Source organism: Carassius auratus, chromosome 3 (genome assembly GCF_003368295.1).
Source record: "Carassius auratus strain Wakin chromosome 3, ASM336829v1, whole genome shotgun sequence".
Classification (NCBI taxonomy): Eukaryota; Metazoa; Chordata; class Actinopteri; order Cypriniformes; family Cyprinidae; genus Carassius; species Carassius auratus.
Window position 1 is genome coordinate 11,958,347 of NC_039245.1, and position 18,077 is coordinate 11,976,423.

At 36.3% G+C, this 18,077-nt stretch overlaps 2 protein-coding genes across 4 annotated transcripts in view; one reads left to right on the forward strand and one right to left on the reverse strand.

The window, feature by feature from the left end:
- Nucleotides 1–1,411: 1,411 nt before the first annotated feature.
- Nucleotides 1,412–4,430, reverse strand: LOC113048175 (myosin light chain 4-like). The gene is made up of 7 exons (XM_026209793.1): nt 4,291–4,430; nt 2,959–2,986; nt 2,702–2,851; nt 2,443–2,616; nt 2,173–2,250; nt 2,036–2,083; nt 1,412–1,930 (listed from the first exon to the last, which is right to left on the reverse strand). Exons 1-6 carry the CDS (start codon nt 4,393–4,395, stop codon nt 2,055–2,057), a joined length of 564 nt encoding a protein of 187 aa, XP_026065578.1. The 5' UTR covers nt 4,396–4,430; the 3' UTR covers nt 1,412–1,930; nt 2,036–2,054.
- Nucleotides 4,431–8,985: 4,555 nt separating this feature from the next.
- The window catches only part of LOC113048180 (sodium channel protein type 4 subunit alpha B-like), a 39,534-nt gene continuing 30,442 nt past the window's right edge, over nt 8,986–18,077 (forward strand). Inside the window, exon 1 of one of the 3 annotated variants that reach the window (XM_026209813.1) lies at nt 8,986–9,188. The gene's annotated coding sequence lies outside the window, so the exon portion shown is untranslated. Of the gene's footprint in view, nt 9,189–12,343; nt 13,196–18,077 lie in introns of those variants that run through there. The other 2 variants (XM_026209820.1, XM_026209806.1) reach the window with 2 other exon arrangements.

The following is an 18,077-nucleotide window of genomic DNA, read 5'->3' on the forward strand; positions in this document are numbered from 1 at the left end:
AATATATGTTTATATATCAATCTTTAATGTTTCAAATGCTGATATAATATTATTTCCTACACTGGGTACAAGTCCAATACACTTTTGGCCATTAGATGGCGTTTCAGCCCTGTCTATGTGACTGGTTGTCTGATCTTCCTCAGGACTGAGCTAATTATTAATTATTAATTATTAATTATTAATATTAATGAATGCACATTGGTTTAGTTAGGAATGAAAATACATAATAACATTTTATAAAATACATTTGTTACCTCTTGCCATTTTTAGCTTCACTTAGCTCAAAACGCTCGAAAATTCATGCTTCTTTCCAGGGCAGTACAAAATAAATCCTGAAAAATATTCACTGAAATAAAAACACTGACAACTAACTCTTGTCTCTACCTTAACACAACAAGAACAAGATAAATTGGAAAGACAAAACTACAGTAGTTAATTTTTCAGTTATGCTCTTGTTTTTGGTGAACTGAACATGATTTTCTTGGCAACAAGACAGGAAGTAGCAGTTTATTTCTGGCTGTATATATTTAGTGTGAAAAACGTCACAGTAATCCAGCAGCTTTGGATGCAGCGGAGAAGAATCCCTCGCTGATTGTGTGTATCTTTGTGCGTCTTACTGCTCCATGTGTCAGTGAGAAACACAATAACCTGCTCTGCCTCAGTAATTCTCAGTCCTGTAGGTCAGGACACAGCTGAAGCTAATATGCTATTTATGAGTCATTGTGTTGAAAAATCAAAGGAGATGCTTGCGTCCCACAGCCTAACAATAAGGGAGACAAATGACAGCATCTCCGTTACCATGAGCCACAAGGACACACAGGGAAAATACAATAGCCTCTGAATGGAGAGCTGTTGTGGTCTGTAAATTAACACTTGCCAGCTGTAGACCCACACATGTCGATCACTAATCCATGAGAATGAGCTGTCTGTAATGTACCCAATTGTGGATCATTTTATTCACCTAGCCTCTCTGGTGCTCCCTGATTCTGATTGGACAATCTTGGAATTCAATGGCCACACTGTATATGCGACTGCTTTTTGGGGGAACTGAAGCGGACTCTAAATTCATGTCTCTATTATCACACACGTGACCAATTGTTTTATATAAACAGAACTGGTGACACTCATTGACTGCAGTGAAAACAACTTCTTGTCCCTTACAGTGAAAATGTTTTGTTGATATAGGACAATTATTTTATTCATTGTAATGGACAACTTTTTTTCTTAGTGGTTTATAGGATAATATATGGGTCAAATTATAAAATTGTTTGAAATCATCAATATAAAAATATGTAATTAGGTACTAATGTGGCATAAAGTGGGAAAATGTACAGTTAGCTATTTACTGTCTCAAAATTAACCTCTTCAAGAAGAAACAAAGATCTGAGCTATCACACACAGGTCACATAGGTGTGTTATATTTTGGTTTACTCCATCTATATCACATCACATTTATGATGTAAACACTTAGAATCTAAGAAATGTCAAAGAATATAAGCCACATAAATGTTTTACACATGTAACATGTTCACACTCAGGGTTTTCTGGCTGCAGCTGTGTCTTGATAAGAAGATGCAGCTTTAATTGAGGAAGCTGAGGTAAGGTCCGTTTTAATTTTGATGTTTATTTATTTTTTTATACCGACTGACAGTGAGTTTTAAACCTTGTGGATGTGCACTGACACGAAACAAATCATTGACATCAGTGTATGTGGGTCATGTTACAAGCAGTTCATTACCCTGATATATTTGGAAGTAAATGCATTCAATATCAACATATACCTTTCAGAGGATTTGCTTAGTTTAGCCTAATGTTGCAAAAAGAATAGCAAAGACAGAATCTTATACTGTACAGGAAAACTAGTTCAAGGGCAATAGAGAACATAGAGCTGGGCTGAAGGACTGTTGATAACTGCAGAAGACAGTATTGCCTAAAAGAGAAAATATGAGACGATCATATTACAAAGTCCTTTCTCCACCTGTATCCTCATTGAAAACAGTATCAAACATCATTGCATTTAAAAACTCATAATCACCTGATCTGAGCTCTTTCGTTTATCCATCCATGATGTGTTTAACAAACGCTGTGGGAATAAAGGACAAAAGGACAAGATTATAGAATAATACATAGAGTACATAGCTTTAACTTTTCAAATTTAGAAAATGATCAGACCTTCATAGTTGACGCAGCCGTTTCCATCTTCCTGTCCTGCCATGAGCTGTTCTACCTCTGATTCTGTCATTTTCTCACCTGCAGGCAAGACGTGTGCTTGTTTATGGCGGCGTTAATCTCAAGATAAATATGTAAATCCAGGAGTTAATCACAGATTTCTTCAAGCTGCTTATGTTCCATTAAATCTCTCCTTAATTTAACAAAGCGCTCATTGGGTTTGTTAGTAATACTGTATCATAGGGCGGTTGTGTCGCCGTGTTTTGTATTTACCCAGCGTTGCAAGTACATGGCGAAGTTCGGCACCCATTACAGTGCCGTTTCCTTCTTTGTCAAACACTCGCAGTCCCTCAACAAAGTCCTCAAAAGTGCCTTGATCTTTGGACCTGGACACGTGTTGGAACATAGGCAGAAAAGTCTCAAAGTCAATCAGCTTGGTTTTCATTTCTAGAAAGAAAAAAAGGATATTAGAAAAACATTAAAAACGTTTTTGTACAATGATTCAGGCTCAGACACAGTTTATTCCTCTCACCCTCAGGTTTGGGTTTGCCAAGTACTTTGAGCACCTCTGCATTTGTAGGATTCTGACCCAACGCCCTCATGACATCACCACACTGGGCATAAGTGATCTTCATTTCACCAGATGTGGTTCTGTCGAAGAGCATGAAGGCCTCTTTAAATTCTGTGTGGAGAGGATATTGACACATAGTATTTAATGAGGAAGAGGTGTGAATAAAGTGCTGAAATATGTTCAGTTTAGGAACTCTGCTTGGTTTTGCAAATGGTTACCTTCAATCTGATCCGCTGTAAACTCAACCTGGGTAGGAAAAGTTTTTAGGAAACTTTTATTAGCAAATCTACTGGATAACATCCAAACAATATTAATATATAACAATGAGAAATCATAATGGAAATACAGATTTTTTTTTAGTTCTCTGAAGAAGCTTTCTGGGGTCATTCAACAAAAGTCAGCTGCTTCTCACTCATGGAGACTAAGAATAACTGAGGTCTGTTCTAGGACCAGAGGGAATACAGTGAAACCTCATCTTTATTGTCCACAGGAGAGAGAGAGACTCACTCGTACAAGAGAAGAGGAATGCTAAGCTGTAATGTGGAAGCTTGCAGACACCTGCGTGAGGCTCTTCTACTGACCTCAGACCAGCTTCCATCGTCCAGACCCTATCTCTGACCATCAGGTTAATTAAAGCTGCATATGTGGTCTCAAATCAATATGAATAAACAGTTATGTCTTTACATAGGCACTCAGTTGAGAATGGAATTTTAAAGCCTACAGTTTGTGTGAAACATTTTAACCATTTTTAATTGATTTGAACCTTGAAAACAAGGAAAGCCTAAATATTACCAGTCAATATTCCAATGTTTTTAACTCAACATGGCCTGAAGGTGGGATTTCTTAGTCTTTCTTAAGCTTGTTTCTGCCACAGAATAAAAATGTAAAACGTGTAATTGCTATTTATTTATTTTTTGCAGTTGTGAGTTTATGTCTCACAATTCAGATTTTTTTCTCAGAATTTCGAGTTTATAGATGGCCTTAGCAAGTTACAAACTTACAATTCAGACTTTTTCTCTGAACTCTGAGTTTATGTCTCACAACTTTTTCTTTCAGAATTATGTATGTATGTGATCGGGTGTTTAAAAAAAACTGGAATAAAAAGAGATTTTGACTTCATCAAAAAAAAAAAAAAAAAAAAAAGAAAAAGAAAAGAAACATTGGAGATAGAAACTTTAGGTAACACTTTATTTTAAGGTTTTTTTTTTTTTCTTGGTTGAAATAAGCTTCCATTTAAAGCTTTTTAACAATACTAGTGCAGTAATGAATAACAATCAATAAAAAAGTTCTGAGATTGATTAAATCTGCTAATGAACAAATTAAGACTAAAACTGTCCTCTAAATGTGTGCCGAAATAAAACCAAATGTTTTGAAATTAGATCAGTGTTCTTTTAAATAATCCACTAAGGTCTTTCGGTTAAAAAAAATTTTGTTTTGTTTTTTGTTTGTTTTTTTCCGAACTTCGGGAAGAAGTTGGTTTATCCTGTGTCTATTCACCATAGTCTAACACTTAGCTGTTAGTAAAATAGCAACACAGACAATACACATACCTTAATGCTTTTGGGGTCAAATTGAGGCTCTTTGGGTTTCTCTGGTTCAGGAGGAGGCGCTGGTTTTGCTGCCTCCTTTTTTGGTTCAGCTTTTTTAGGAGCCATTCTTCCAAGATGATGAGCTTCTAGAAGTGTCTGAGATGGGGAATAGGAATGAGAATAACCTTTGAGAGGTTTTATACCCCCCTCAACGCTCCCCAACTGCATCAGCAGTTGTGGTCCATCCCGTCATCACTCTCCATACAAGGAGAGAAAGCTTAATTCACAAGCCAAAGGCCTCGGAGACATGAAGGTTTTAGCATGTTAACATGTTAAGTTTTAAACCAGTTTCTCAAACATTCCCCCTGATTAGTCTAAGATGGGAGAACTTTAAATAGTACACCCCTCTGAGGTAATTATCAGCTAATGATCAACAAAACAACGAAAATAATTCTGTATCCATTATCCCCTGCTTAGTTATGTGTTGTGAGTTTCATCAGACAGACCTCATTCTTTCTTTGAGTTTCATGAGATCAAGGGAATTATTAAAGATAAACACCTTATGTCTTGTTTTGCTATGAACAGCAACTGCTGGCTGATCTTGCTTTTTTAACCCCTGAGATCTGTCATTCAGGCGCCTGGAGCAGACACCAGTACCAAGGTTAAAGAAAGGAGAAGTGAACACCTGTTCCCTCGGCCTTCTGAACCTCCTGTCCCAGATGGAAGAAATAAAATATGAATAAAATTCTGTGTGTATATACACACTGCCATTCAAAAGTTTGGGGTCAGTAAGATTCTAAAAATGTTTTTGAAAGAAGTCTTTAATGCTCACCAAGGCTGCATTTGTTTGATTAAAACTGCTTTAAAAAAGTAATATTGTAAAATATTATTATAATTTAAAATAGAATTATATTCTCGGTAGAATTCATGATCATAAATCATGGTTCAGGGACAGGGCACCTCGGATCAAACCAAAAGGGCACTTCCGTGCTAGTGATTAAAGGGGCAGGGGCTCAGGCTCACAAAGCGTTAACTGATGCCTGTTGCGTTTCCACATGTGCTCTAAACTCACAGCGCATACAGTAAAGGAGTTCACTACATTCACTGTGAACAGAGCCACTCCCTGGATCATGAGCTGAGCATGAGAACCAAGTGCACTTCCCTTTGAAACACTGACAGGCTTGATAAGGGGATAAGCCATATTGTGCTTCGGTTTTACTAGATGCTTTGCCAAAGCAATTGCGCAAAACAGTGTTATAGACCTTTTATATTATAATGAGATGTATAAACATACTTTCGGTTTGTTATGAAACTCTGGCTGGAGAGATTAGATTTTGACAGGGCACCACAGTTTATTTAATGAATGGGAAACACTGGGACCCCCTCCTGTTGCTGTGATTTCATCTCCTCTTTCTAGGTCTCCCTCTGTGGAATGTTCATCTCCAGACACAGAGAGACAGGGCTGTTGGGAATGTCTGGCTTCATGTTTACCCACTGACAGCGTGGGAGGAGAGATGTGCTTTTAGGATGTGCATAGTTTTTTTGAAGGTCTGTTGCTTCACTGCATTGAGAACTTTATATAACTCAGGTTGCCTGACTCACTGATTCATAAATCATGCCATGAAGAGTAACTCAGTAAACTATTGTCTGAACAGTGATAATTTAACTTGCAGCAGTTATAAATATTGCGTTATAAAGGATTATAAACCTCATTCCCCTGATCTCTAGAGATGCGCTGGCTGCTGTCATATAGCTTCCTTGTTAGTGTGTCCGCTTCCCATGCTGTTGTACTCCAGGCCTTCTGTCGCCCTCCCTTCTGAGAGCCAGACCAGCAGAAGCTTAACTGTATGTGTCCAATGTGATCACTGGATGCATACATTCACAGAGCTCCCCTTTGAAGAAGGCCTTTCTGGCAGGTGTGTGTATGCAGGACATCTGCAATGCTGCTGGTTGGTCCATGCCCCTTACGTTTGTCAGTTTCCATGACCTCGATATGTGAGCCACTCCGGGCTCTTCTGTTCTCTCACCATAGCTGTGCTTTAGGCAGGGATTTGTAAGTCTGGCGGTGTGGGCAAACTCATTCCCATAGCGTCTCAACGCAGCTCATGTTGAGGGGAACATCCAGAAGTTTTTTTTTTTTTTCACAACAAATTTGCAAAAATGTAGCTTACATCACTTGCTCACCAATGGATCCTCTGCTGCGAATGGGTGCCATCAGAATAAGAGTTTAAACCGTTGATAAAAACATCACAATAATCCACAAGTAATGTAAGTAATCTACAACAGGGGATTGACTTTATCACTGGAGGAAGTGTTATTATGATGGTATAATGCAAATACAAGATATAAACTCAAAATTCTGAAAAAATAATTGTGAGGTATAAGCTCAAAATTGTTAGAAAGAAAAAGTTCCAATTACCTGTTTTATGCAATGGTTAAGAAAATATCATTATAATGGTACTTTGCAAAATATTAATAGATTTTTTTTCCAAATCTGTTCTAATGAACAGACTCATCTACATCTTGGTTGACTTGAAGGCAAGTATATTTTCAGCAAATTTAAATTTTTGGATTAACTACTGTATTCCTTTAAAGTAGGCTATTTCAATTAAATCTAAATTAAAGATTAAATTTAAATTTCTATTAAATCTGTGACAAATTTTGGATTTCTGAATCAAATCTCATCATTTGTAGTAGACGTGATTCTTTTACAAATTGCTTTCTTTATTTACAGTCTTTCTGTTTGTGCTCCACACGAGGGCAGCATTAACTAATTGAAGAAGCTGCTGATACTGATTTGATGTTGAAATGTACATAAATTTAACAATAAATAGTATATAGCTATAGTACATAAATATGTAGTACATTTCATACACAGATAAACCAAACAAGAACCATACCGTCCAAGTCTTGCTTTGGGTCTAGTAAGCACTGAACCATGCTCTGTTTCCTCCATCTCTGTCTCTGTCTCATTATTGTTATTGTTGTTGTTGTTATTATTATTATGTTGTTAAGAAGTGAAAATGATGTCAATGTAACGTCTAAAACAGGATCGATCTTTTTAGTCTTTGAATGCTCTGATGCTCAAATGAGTGTATTACTACAAATGACCAGTAGGTTGAGCCATTGTACTGGCAGATTGAGGTGAAGTGACAGGTGTGGTGACAGGTGGATTGACAGCTTCTGTCTGGAAAGAGAGTTCATTCTCAAATCTGTTAGTTATGCCTCAATATACACATTTAAAGAACTATTCCATTATTTTCCGTTAGATGCATTATCAGTCACACCATTCAAAACATTGGGTTAATTTTTTAATTTTTAGATTTATGATATTATATTATATTATATTATATTATATTATATTATATTATATTATATTATATTATATTATATTATATTATATTGAATGTGCCATTACAGCACTCACAGTGTTTGGCCTCTCAAGTAATATTAAATTAACGTTTGATAGCAATACATCATGCCACAGGCTTCAGTCCATTACTGTGTTTACTTTGTGAATTACAACTCTGAATGCACTATTGTTTTGTATGGTGGAGCTTATTCTCCACAAAGCATGCCTGTAGCTGCAAAATCCTGCACCAGATTTATCCTCTTCCAGAAATCCTCTGGAAATACACACACAAGACCAAATGAAGAGAGAGAACAGAGGATCTGGTTAAATGCATGAATACAGTCTATTTAGTCTATATCCTGTCATTTTCAGACATTCAGAAAACATGACTTAATAAAGTTCATCATATAACCATCATTACAAACCATATGTGGACCAGAATGTGCTTTCTAAGAGGCGCTTGGCACAAGTGAACAGAATATACTTCACTGAAAGACAAAATCTATAAATCTTGAATAATAGCCCACATATTTTATTAACATTAACGTTCTCTTCACATCATGGTCAGCATTCATATATATATATTTTTAAATCAATATTTCACATTAAATTCTTGGTTGCTTTTTAGTAAGGGATCATATCCAAACATCTGTCATCTCAAACAAGTCTTCACGCGCTTTTCTCCTCCACTATCACATCCTGCCCCAAATGAATCCTATAGCCTGTATAATCTGGTTAATTTAAGGAATGTAGATTTATATAGCCCATGTTTGTATGTGCACTGCAAAAACAGATGTGTCAAAAACAACACACATGGTTTCGTTGACACATTTTTAACACACAATGTGTAATAAAAAAAAAAAATGCCTTTGGGCAGATTGGCACAATAAATGTGTTATCTCCTGGGCGTTCAGTTTGTGTTCACGGAAATAAAAACTAGCACAAAAAAAGCTCTAAAATGAAAATAATAATAATAATAATAATTAATGAAATAAACATACAGTATATACATGTCAGCTTATTTAACTTAATATTAACTGCTATTTTTTGTCGTCCAATCACGTCGTGCCTCTTGTCTTTTTAAACGGATGCGTGTGTCTGTTTAAGGAGAAAAACGATCTGTAAAATACAATGTCAGGTCATGATGTTGATTATTAAGTAATAATAATAATAAATCAATGTAACGCTTTAATTTGCAAACTTCTATGAGAAGGTTGTTTATTTTATTTGTTCGCTAATTACAAACTTCTTCAGTCCTGTCAGCATGTTAAGGTAGGCTATAGTGAACGTGACTGCATTTCCCATGAACATTACCAACATATTTGAAATGTAGCCGTTTTCATGATACCCCAGGAGTGTAAGAGTTGAGGGAAGTTGGCAGAGTGTCAGAAGTTTAAGGCGAAGTGATGATGCTACCTGAGGCGTTTCTCAGGTTTCACACAAGACACCCGCGCGTGAGCGACAGCTGCCCGGAGCCTGGACCTTCTCCCACACCAGCAGAAGTTTCGACGAACACTAACCTTGGGACCTAAGATTCAAGACAAACCTTTTTTTCTGGCTGAGAAAGGTAAAACTATTTTTGGATATTTGGTGGTCGTCTTGTAATGGCAACAGATTATAATGGGCTGGTTGCAAGTAGCCTCTTGAATTTATTAGTCTTGAATAACATGACATTGGAGTTTGAACTTTATGTAACATAAACATTTCTGAATATTATTATTTTTTGGTCCCAAACGTGAGATATACCTGTCACGATACGATTTTTTTTTTTTTTTTTTTTTTTTTTGCTTTTAGAAATCTTTATAAGCATAATTTAGCTTTGTCAGTTTTAATATTTCCATTATTTGTTTCTATTATATGATTATTATAATATATTCTGTTTATAGTGTGGAGTTGTAACATATTTTACACACAAATCCTCCTGCTGCGCACATTTATTGGTTGTGATAAGTTCTCTTTAAGGCAAACAAATATGTTAATATATTAAATAAACAACTCAGGTTGTATGATCTACTTTATCTATAAATTAATGAATTCGAAATACTTTCCGGAAAAGCACTGATTATTATTCACAGAGACACTGATTGCACTGAGAGGTCACAGTAGCCACCAACAAGTCCCTCTGATCGCTTCATGCCTGCTCTGTTTTGTTCAACTCTCTATGTCTTGCTTTATGCATAGTTTTTCTCTTATAAAGATGATGTTCACAGAAGAAATACATTTACTTACATTTTGCATTTAGTTTTGTTAGAGTTTTGTTAGAGAAGTGCACTGAAATACTGAGATAAAGTCTAAAATCAAATATTGGTAGTTTTAGCTGTTCATACAATCTTTTATGATGCTTTGCTGCAGATTTGCATGTGCCCACAGTGAAAAACAAGTTGTTGTAACCTTGAAGGTACTTTTTATTTTAATTTTTTTCTCTCAGTGTAACATAGAGGAACTTAGCGGGCCCTTGCATCATTAGGGGCCCAAACAACATTCCTTGTTGTCCCCCAAATGACGGCCCTTCTGGTGGGGTGCCATGTCACTTTTCTAACGATGGTCCACTTCTTGTTGTTTGTGGTTGTGCTGTACAGTAGGTTGGCATGAATGAAGTACTGAGCACAGTCAGGTGAGATGAGAGGAAATAGTGGCTTTGGCAGATGTGTCCGCTGACATTCAGAGCTCATCATTACTGACTCTTTGAGTTGTATCAGGAACTTTAGAAGAGAGCATACAGGGTCAATGACTGATTAGTATCACAGAGGTTTTTATGTCAGAGTAAAATGATCACATCTTTATTTGTGCAATGAGAGTTTAGGGTATTTGTGCTGTGCTGGAATGAATCTTGATAAAATAAGGATTCGCAAGAGACAGGAGTGTCATTCTTCAAATGTAACTGTAAGATGTTTAATTTTTTTCGTTCTTTCTTGAAGAAATTAACACTATTATTTAGTAAGGATCTATTCAGTTGATCAAAAGTGACAGTACAGACTTTTATGTTGTTACAAAATTCAAACTTTAATTAAGTGGAAATAGTTAAAATTATATCCACCAGATAAAAAATTAAGAAATGTATTATTTAGGGGTTTGTGGGTAATTTGATATATGGCCCTACTTGGGATAAAGCAGCAAGCTGGGCACAATATGTTACAGTGATTTAACCATGGTCCAGAGATGATGTTGCCACGACGCTCGGCTGAGTCTCGGCTGTTTACCATTGCTAGGCAACTTGGTGCATGAATACAGAATTCATCTTTTATAGCCAAGCTTTATTTGTGGAGACACTTTAAGATGTTTTCACTCCTGACCAGACACTTATATACATGAACTGTCTCATTCCTACCCTTAGATAAGTTATTGAGATTCAGATTCAAATTTCAGAAAGATTGGCTGAGACTGTTTCATGTCACTGCAGGATGTCCATGTATAACTAGCGACAGGAGTTCTCTTTGATCTGGCCATTAGAGCTGACTTTCTGTCTCTCCTTCCATCTCTCAGCGTAGATATTCACCTCCAGAGACATCCAGCTCTCTGGACTATGTTTACAGACATGCTGAACTCAAGTGGTCTAGTTCACATGTGTGCATGTGTGTGCATTCAAGGACAGATGTATGTATATACACTGGAGTATCAGTGTGAACATTAAATTAGGTGTTGTTTTTTTTCTTTATACATGCCTTATTTGAACAACGTAACAGCTGTTATTATCCTATTATGAGATTGGTTCTCTAAAAATTGACAAAAAATTGAGAGGATCAAACGCATGCTCTTGAACATCTAGGTTCACATCAACTACTCTCCTGCTACTCTTTGCCAGACCCTACCAAAGCTTGTGACATCCTTGCCAGGCTTATGCCATGAGTAAGAGAACAAGACATCTTGGAGGGCCAGGTTGCCCCCTGACCCACAGGCCTTCATTAGACATACAGATCAAGTTGGAGTCTCTATCTCATATTAATACCTGTCAGCAGCCCCAAACTTCATTTTAAGTCCCAACTCTGGCTCCTCATAGAGACGCCTGCTCTAGAAGAGACTGAACTCCTCTCTGACTCTGAAAGAGTTTGTCAGACTTGGTGGTGAACGGGAATGGAAGCTCTGACAACATACTCATTGTTTAGGGATGTTTTTTTGTTTTTTTGACATTTAAAAGATGTCCAAAATATCTTTTTTTTTTCAGTATGGGAGCAGTGTGGGACAGTGGACCGTGAGATGATCCAGATACATGGGCATCTTGAGACTGGGGCTCAGGGCAATGAAGTTTCTCACCTCTGGATTTAATTAGTTTGCCCATTAAATTCAGATGCATGCCTGGCATAAGGCAGAAAATCACTTCCTAAGCTGCCCTTCAGCGCTGGAAATGTATACCATGATTGCTTAATAGAGATGCATTAATGGTATACATTTCCCACTTGGAAGCCTCAGATCTTATGTCTGCAGAGTTTTTGCCTGTGCTGACATTGAAGACACATTCATCTTGTTTGGTTGTCTCTGCGGGGAGATGTTTTCACAGATGTACAGTGTGGTACAGTGGGGCTAAAGACAGAGACCACTTGTGAAAGTGCTAGTGTTTTATATTTTTCTTTTAACACACACACACACACACACACACACAAACACACACACACACACACAAACACATTTATTTATTTAAACTAAAAATATGTACATTACCATTCAAAGTCAAACTCTTGGGGTCAGGGATAAAAAAAAATGCATTAGAGCAAGGATGTATTACAGTTTTTTTCGATTGCTAAACGACAGTGGGCACAACTGGAGTCACATGTGCAAAACTCTAACTACAGTCTGCACAGCAGCAGTTCATGTGGACCAAACTCTAGTTCATTTTTCACTGCTTGAAAACAGTTTTCAAAACTCTACAGACTTATCCCATGACTTTAACCACAACCTGCACAACACTGTGGATTTTACAGCACTTTGTTCAAATTCTAACACACTGCTGTCAAAACTGTGGAACACACATTCAAAACATAATAGATTTCAAACACTGCTGATTGCAATTTCAGGATTAGCCCTGAAAATTATTTGTTCGAACTACAGTATGTACTTTTAGTTTCTACCTTTTTTTTATCATTACTGTAATTCCATAAATTACTACAGACTATTGAAGCAAACTGCTAATTTTCATTTACCTTAAAGAATTGTTATGTTCTAAAAATGTAAATAAATCATGTGAAAGAATGTCACTCTTTTCTTTGAAGAAAATATGACTTTATATGAAGACACTGAATTTTTTCAAACTGTAAAGATGAAAAGTGAGTATTTTCTGTATAGGTGTTTGATGCTAGTGTTTTTCCTCTCAGTGTGTTCTGAATGACAGTGTGTGTTATCTCAGTGAGGGTTGTGTGTAGTGTTTGGCTGCACTGAGTCTGTTTTGAGCCATGTGTCAATGTCACGTACGGGAACACAGGAGACGGAAGATCCAAGTGCAGTGTGAGATTTTATTGGGCAATCCAAAATCAGAGTGAAAACAAGCCGGGGTCATAACCAGACATCAGTCCAAACAGAACAATCAAACAGGAACAGGAACAGGAACAGGAACAGGAACACGAGGAAACTTGGTGACGGAAAGTAAGGACTCCATGCAGACAAATGGAAACAGACTGGATTATATAGGCAGGGTAATGACTATCAAGTGAAGACACCTGAGTGCAATTAACAGGAGTGCAATTACTGTGATGAAGGGACAAGGCTTTGTGGGAAATGTAGTGCCTGCGGTGAGGTGCCTATGGGGAAGTGAGGCCACTAGTGGACACCCAGGGAAACAAGAGACCAGACAGCGTGACAGTTAAGAGTTGTATAGCTTGGAATGAGTTTTGCAGGTGATGTGAACTGTTTAACTCAGGTGATTGTTGGTAGTGCAGACTGTAGTTAAGAGTTTTGCACGTGTAGCTCCTGTTGTGCTCACTGTCGTTGAGCAATCGAAAAAAACTGTAAACTGAACAAAAGTGACAGTGAAGAGATATATAATGTTACAAAAGATTTTAGATTTCAAACTAATGCTGTCCTTTTAAACTTTCTATACATCAAATAAATCCAGAAAAATATGTAGCAGCACAAATGTTTTCAACATTGATAATAATAATAATAATAAATGTTTCTTGAGCAGCAAATCAGCCGATTAGATCATGTGACACTGAAGACTGGAGGAATGATGCTGAAAATTCAGTTTTGATCACAGCAATTAATTACATTTTCAAATATATTCTGATAAAAAACAGCTGTTTTAAATTGTAATAATATTCCAATATATGTGTGTTTTACTGTATTTTTGATCAAACAAATGCAGTCATGGTGAGCATAAAAGACTTCTTTCAAAAACATGAGAAATCTTACCAAGCCCAAACTTAAAATAATAAATAAATAAATTGCAGGTCTTTTAGTAGTTCTGATTGTGTGTGTGTGTGTTTCTACGTGTTTGCCGTTATCTGTGATTGCGTGATGACCATATGATTGAGATGTTTTATACTTTTCGGCATTGGAAAATAAAACTGGGTTGCACTAGACAGCACTATTGGATGTAAAGTGATCCAAGCTTGTGACAGCAGTAGAGTTTAGCCTCAGAGTTTAGTTCGTTCTTGGCCGCTGGGTAAGGTCTCGATTCTCAAGCTTGCTTGGCCACTAGCACTGAAATCTGAGAAATACAGTCCCGACGGGTTTATCAGAATGATAAGCCATTGAAACATTTGAGTACCAAACCCTGATAACATGTCTGAAGAGACCAGGAGAAGTCTTGTGAGAAGTCGTGTGTTTGGAAGTCATGAGGAGAAGACTATTATTCTTTTATTATTTTATTCTGTTGTGTGATGCGATAAACACAACTAAACCCTGTATAAGATTCATTGAAAAATCCTGAAAAATTAAAATAGAAAAAAAGACATATTAAGATAAAGATGAAAATGTATAAGATGTAAAGTTGGTCAGTGATTTTTTTATTACTTTGTAAACTTTGATTAGGTGAAATTACAACCAAATGTGGACATTTAGAAGTTATTAGAGCTACATAAAAAAAAATATATTAACAATTGTAAATAAAGATTGTTGGAGTATGTTTACAAGAAAATTCTATATCATTAGGTTTAATTCAATGTGTTATTTGCTGTTTCTTTGTAATTATCGTTAACAAATTTCTGAGTCAATTCTCAGAAAGGTAAATCCAATTGTTTTTGAGTATACTGTTAAAAGCAAAGATGCATATGTTTTGATGTGTGCTTGATGCTTAATCAGTGTTGTGTTTCCTCAGAGAATGATACTGTAGAATTGCTGCATGGGTCTGTGACATCAAACAGCGGCTAAATGATTATGATTTCACATAATCAGTAAGAGCAGAATAGCTGTTGTTAAGGGTGGTTAGTAATGTCAGATGTCACAGGAGGGGAGAGCGGGGACACTGCCATGGCCATAACATTGCTGGAGTCCTTTCTTAGTATCAGTGCAGTGTTTGCAGAATTCGCCTGACGCTGTTGATCTTGAAATGGTTTTGCTTTCCTCATTAAAGATTTAAGAATAGGATTTGAGGCCAGCAGCTATAGATCAGAATGCGTGCATGAAGCATTTCGCTCGAACGAGTTGTAATCACACAGGGTGAGGACGCTAGACTAGAGGCGATCGCTAAGTGTCATGGTGTTGAAGTGTGCCAGAGCAGAAGTGAGATATGACTCCGTGAGAGAGGGAAAAAAGAAACAAGAACACAATGTGTTCATGCGAATGAGAACAAGAAGATAGAGATAGACTTTAGTAAAAGCTGTCTGTGTCCAAGGTTTTTAAAGCCACGTTATGGCGTCCCTTTATCAGAGCTATGAGTGGTTTTATGACAGGCCGCTGATGGATGAATGGTAATATATTTCATATCTGAGAGAGCGGTCGGGGCTGTGCGACCCAGCGGCGGCGTGCTGATGGGCTCGTATAGTGCCCACTTGTAGCTGTGACAGTGTTGTCATGAACACTGTTGTAATGCTTGCTCAAAAAAGACCCTGCATCGTCATTACTTGAACAAGCGGACACATTATTTATTGTTAGTCTTCTCTGAACACTGATCCGTAGGTCCAGTATTCTGTAGTACTGTTTCCCCACAGTCAGTATCACTTTTATTTTCTACTTGTTATCCACTAAAGTTCAGTTATGTGGCTTTTGGGTTTATGTTGATTGTTATTATGTTGCTTTAAGACTAATTATATTAAATGCTTGTGATATATTAAAAGTAAAGCCAAAAATGTTGATGACTCATGTTGTACTACACAGATTTTTATCCGGTCAGATGCTCTCTAGAATGAGAATGGTCTAAATGAATGTTCAATTCACTACAAAGTAGAAAATCCTTGTTAATGGGAAAGATGTAATTAAAGTCTGTTAAAATATACACTACTGTTCAATTTTGGAGTTGGTAAGTTGTTTTGAAAGAAGTCTGTTTTAAGTTGTTTTGAAAGAAGTCTGTTTTAATGCTCACCGAGGCTGTAATTATTTGATAAAAAATACAGTAAAAATGGTAATATTATAAAATATTACGACAAATAGCTGTTAAAATAACTTTATATATATATATATATATATATATATATATATATATATATATATATATATATATATATATATATATATATATATATATATATATATATATATATATATATATATATAAAATTTTAATTTATTCTTGTGTTGCAAAGCAGAATTTTCAGCATCATTACTCCAGTCTTCAGTGTCACATGATCCTTTAGAAAGCATTCAAATTTTTGGTCCTCAAGTAACATTTCTTATTATTATATGGAATTACATTTGTTTCAATAATAATGAACGAAACTTTATAAAACTGAACGTAACTTTTTCAGAACCTATCAAAAATATGCCATTACAAAAGAAGAAAAACACAATTAAAATAAAAAAATGAACTCAGTCACACAAATTTAACATGCTCTTCAAATTTGCTTCATTCTTTGTTAATGTTTTTCAAAGATTCGTTTTTGCTAATCGTGGATTCTGAAATCATTGCCACAGATTTCGTTTACGTTTCCCAGTTTTTCGTTTGGTGTTTTGACACAAACCTCTCGTGGGGGCGGGCTTAACAGTGATCTACTCTGATTGGATGGTGAGCCTCTCTCTGCTCTCTGACCGGGAAGTACAGACGCCACCCAGTAGTGGTGCACATATTGGAAAGCTCTCGCGGTGATTAAATCTGGTCTCTACTGCAAAAAAAATCTTTTTCACTGACAAAGTGAAATACATTTATTAGCTCATACACAGGTTCTACACTGTAAAGAAGTTTATACAATAATTTAAATCTGACATTGATCTAACAAGCTCTTTTTGTTCGAGAAAGTGTTCAGAGAAACTGTACACTTATTTTGGTCATGTCACTACACTCAGAAACTTTGGAATGATATTGTGGTGTTTGTCAACTGTAAGATTTTGCCAGGCTTCTCATTACATATGAAAAACATTATATTTGGGTATTATGACTCTGACCCCACAAACAAAACTAACAGTTTAGTTATTAATAAAAAAAATATTCCTAAACAAATTTCACATTCACAAATGCAAATTCTACAACTGTAAACCTGTCTTCTCTGTTTTCATCAAATAAATGGAAAACTATTTGAATGTATCTCAGCAATCTCAGTGTTTAATAAGAAAGCTATAAGGACTGTTAAATTTGCTTTGCCTTTGATCTCCTTGTGTAATTTTGTTAAGATTTTAGCCCTCTTTTTAATCTTTCTTTTTGTGGTGGATATTATGTGATGTATGTTTATACCTTTGTATGTTTTTGTTCTCTGCATTAATAAATATAGATAAAGAAAAAAAAAGCTCTCACGGGGCCTTGTGTTACTAAATATATAAATAATATTTGACCTTCGATCGTCTCAGTAAAGAGGAGCTTTCAGGAGACAGAGACATGGAGCAGCGTCATCTTCCTCCTCCGCTTGTCCTTCAAGGCAGCTTAAAATAAGCTTGTGTAACTGAAGTAACCAATAACATACAATATACAAGTTTTTCATCTTACAGTGTGTTACAGTTTGTTGCGGGTAATTATTGTCATTCAGTAACACAGGCTTACTTCAAGCTGCCTTGAAGGACAAGAGCTCATCTTTACAGACTGAGACGATCAAAGGTCAAGTATTATTTACATATTTAGTAATACAAATCACAATCACGAGAGCTTTCTAAATATGCACGCCACTGAGTGGCGTCTGTACTTCCCGGTCAGAGAGCAGAGAGAGGCTCACTATCCAATCAGAGTAGATCACTGTTAAGCCCGCCCCCACGAGAGGTTTGTGTCAAAACACCAAACGAAAAACTGGGAAACGTAAGCGAAATCTGTGGCAATGAATTCAGAATCCACGAATAGCGAAAACGAATCTTTGAAAAACATTTACAAAGAATTAAAAGGTTAGTTCGCCCAAAAATGAAAATTATATCATTAATAACTCACCCTTATGTTGTTCCAAACATGTAAGAC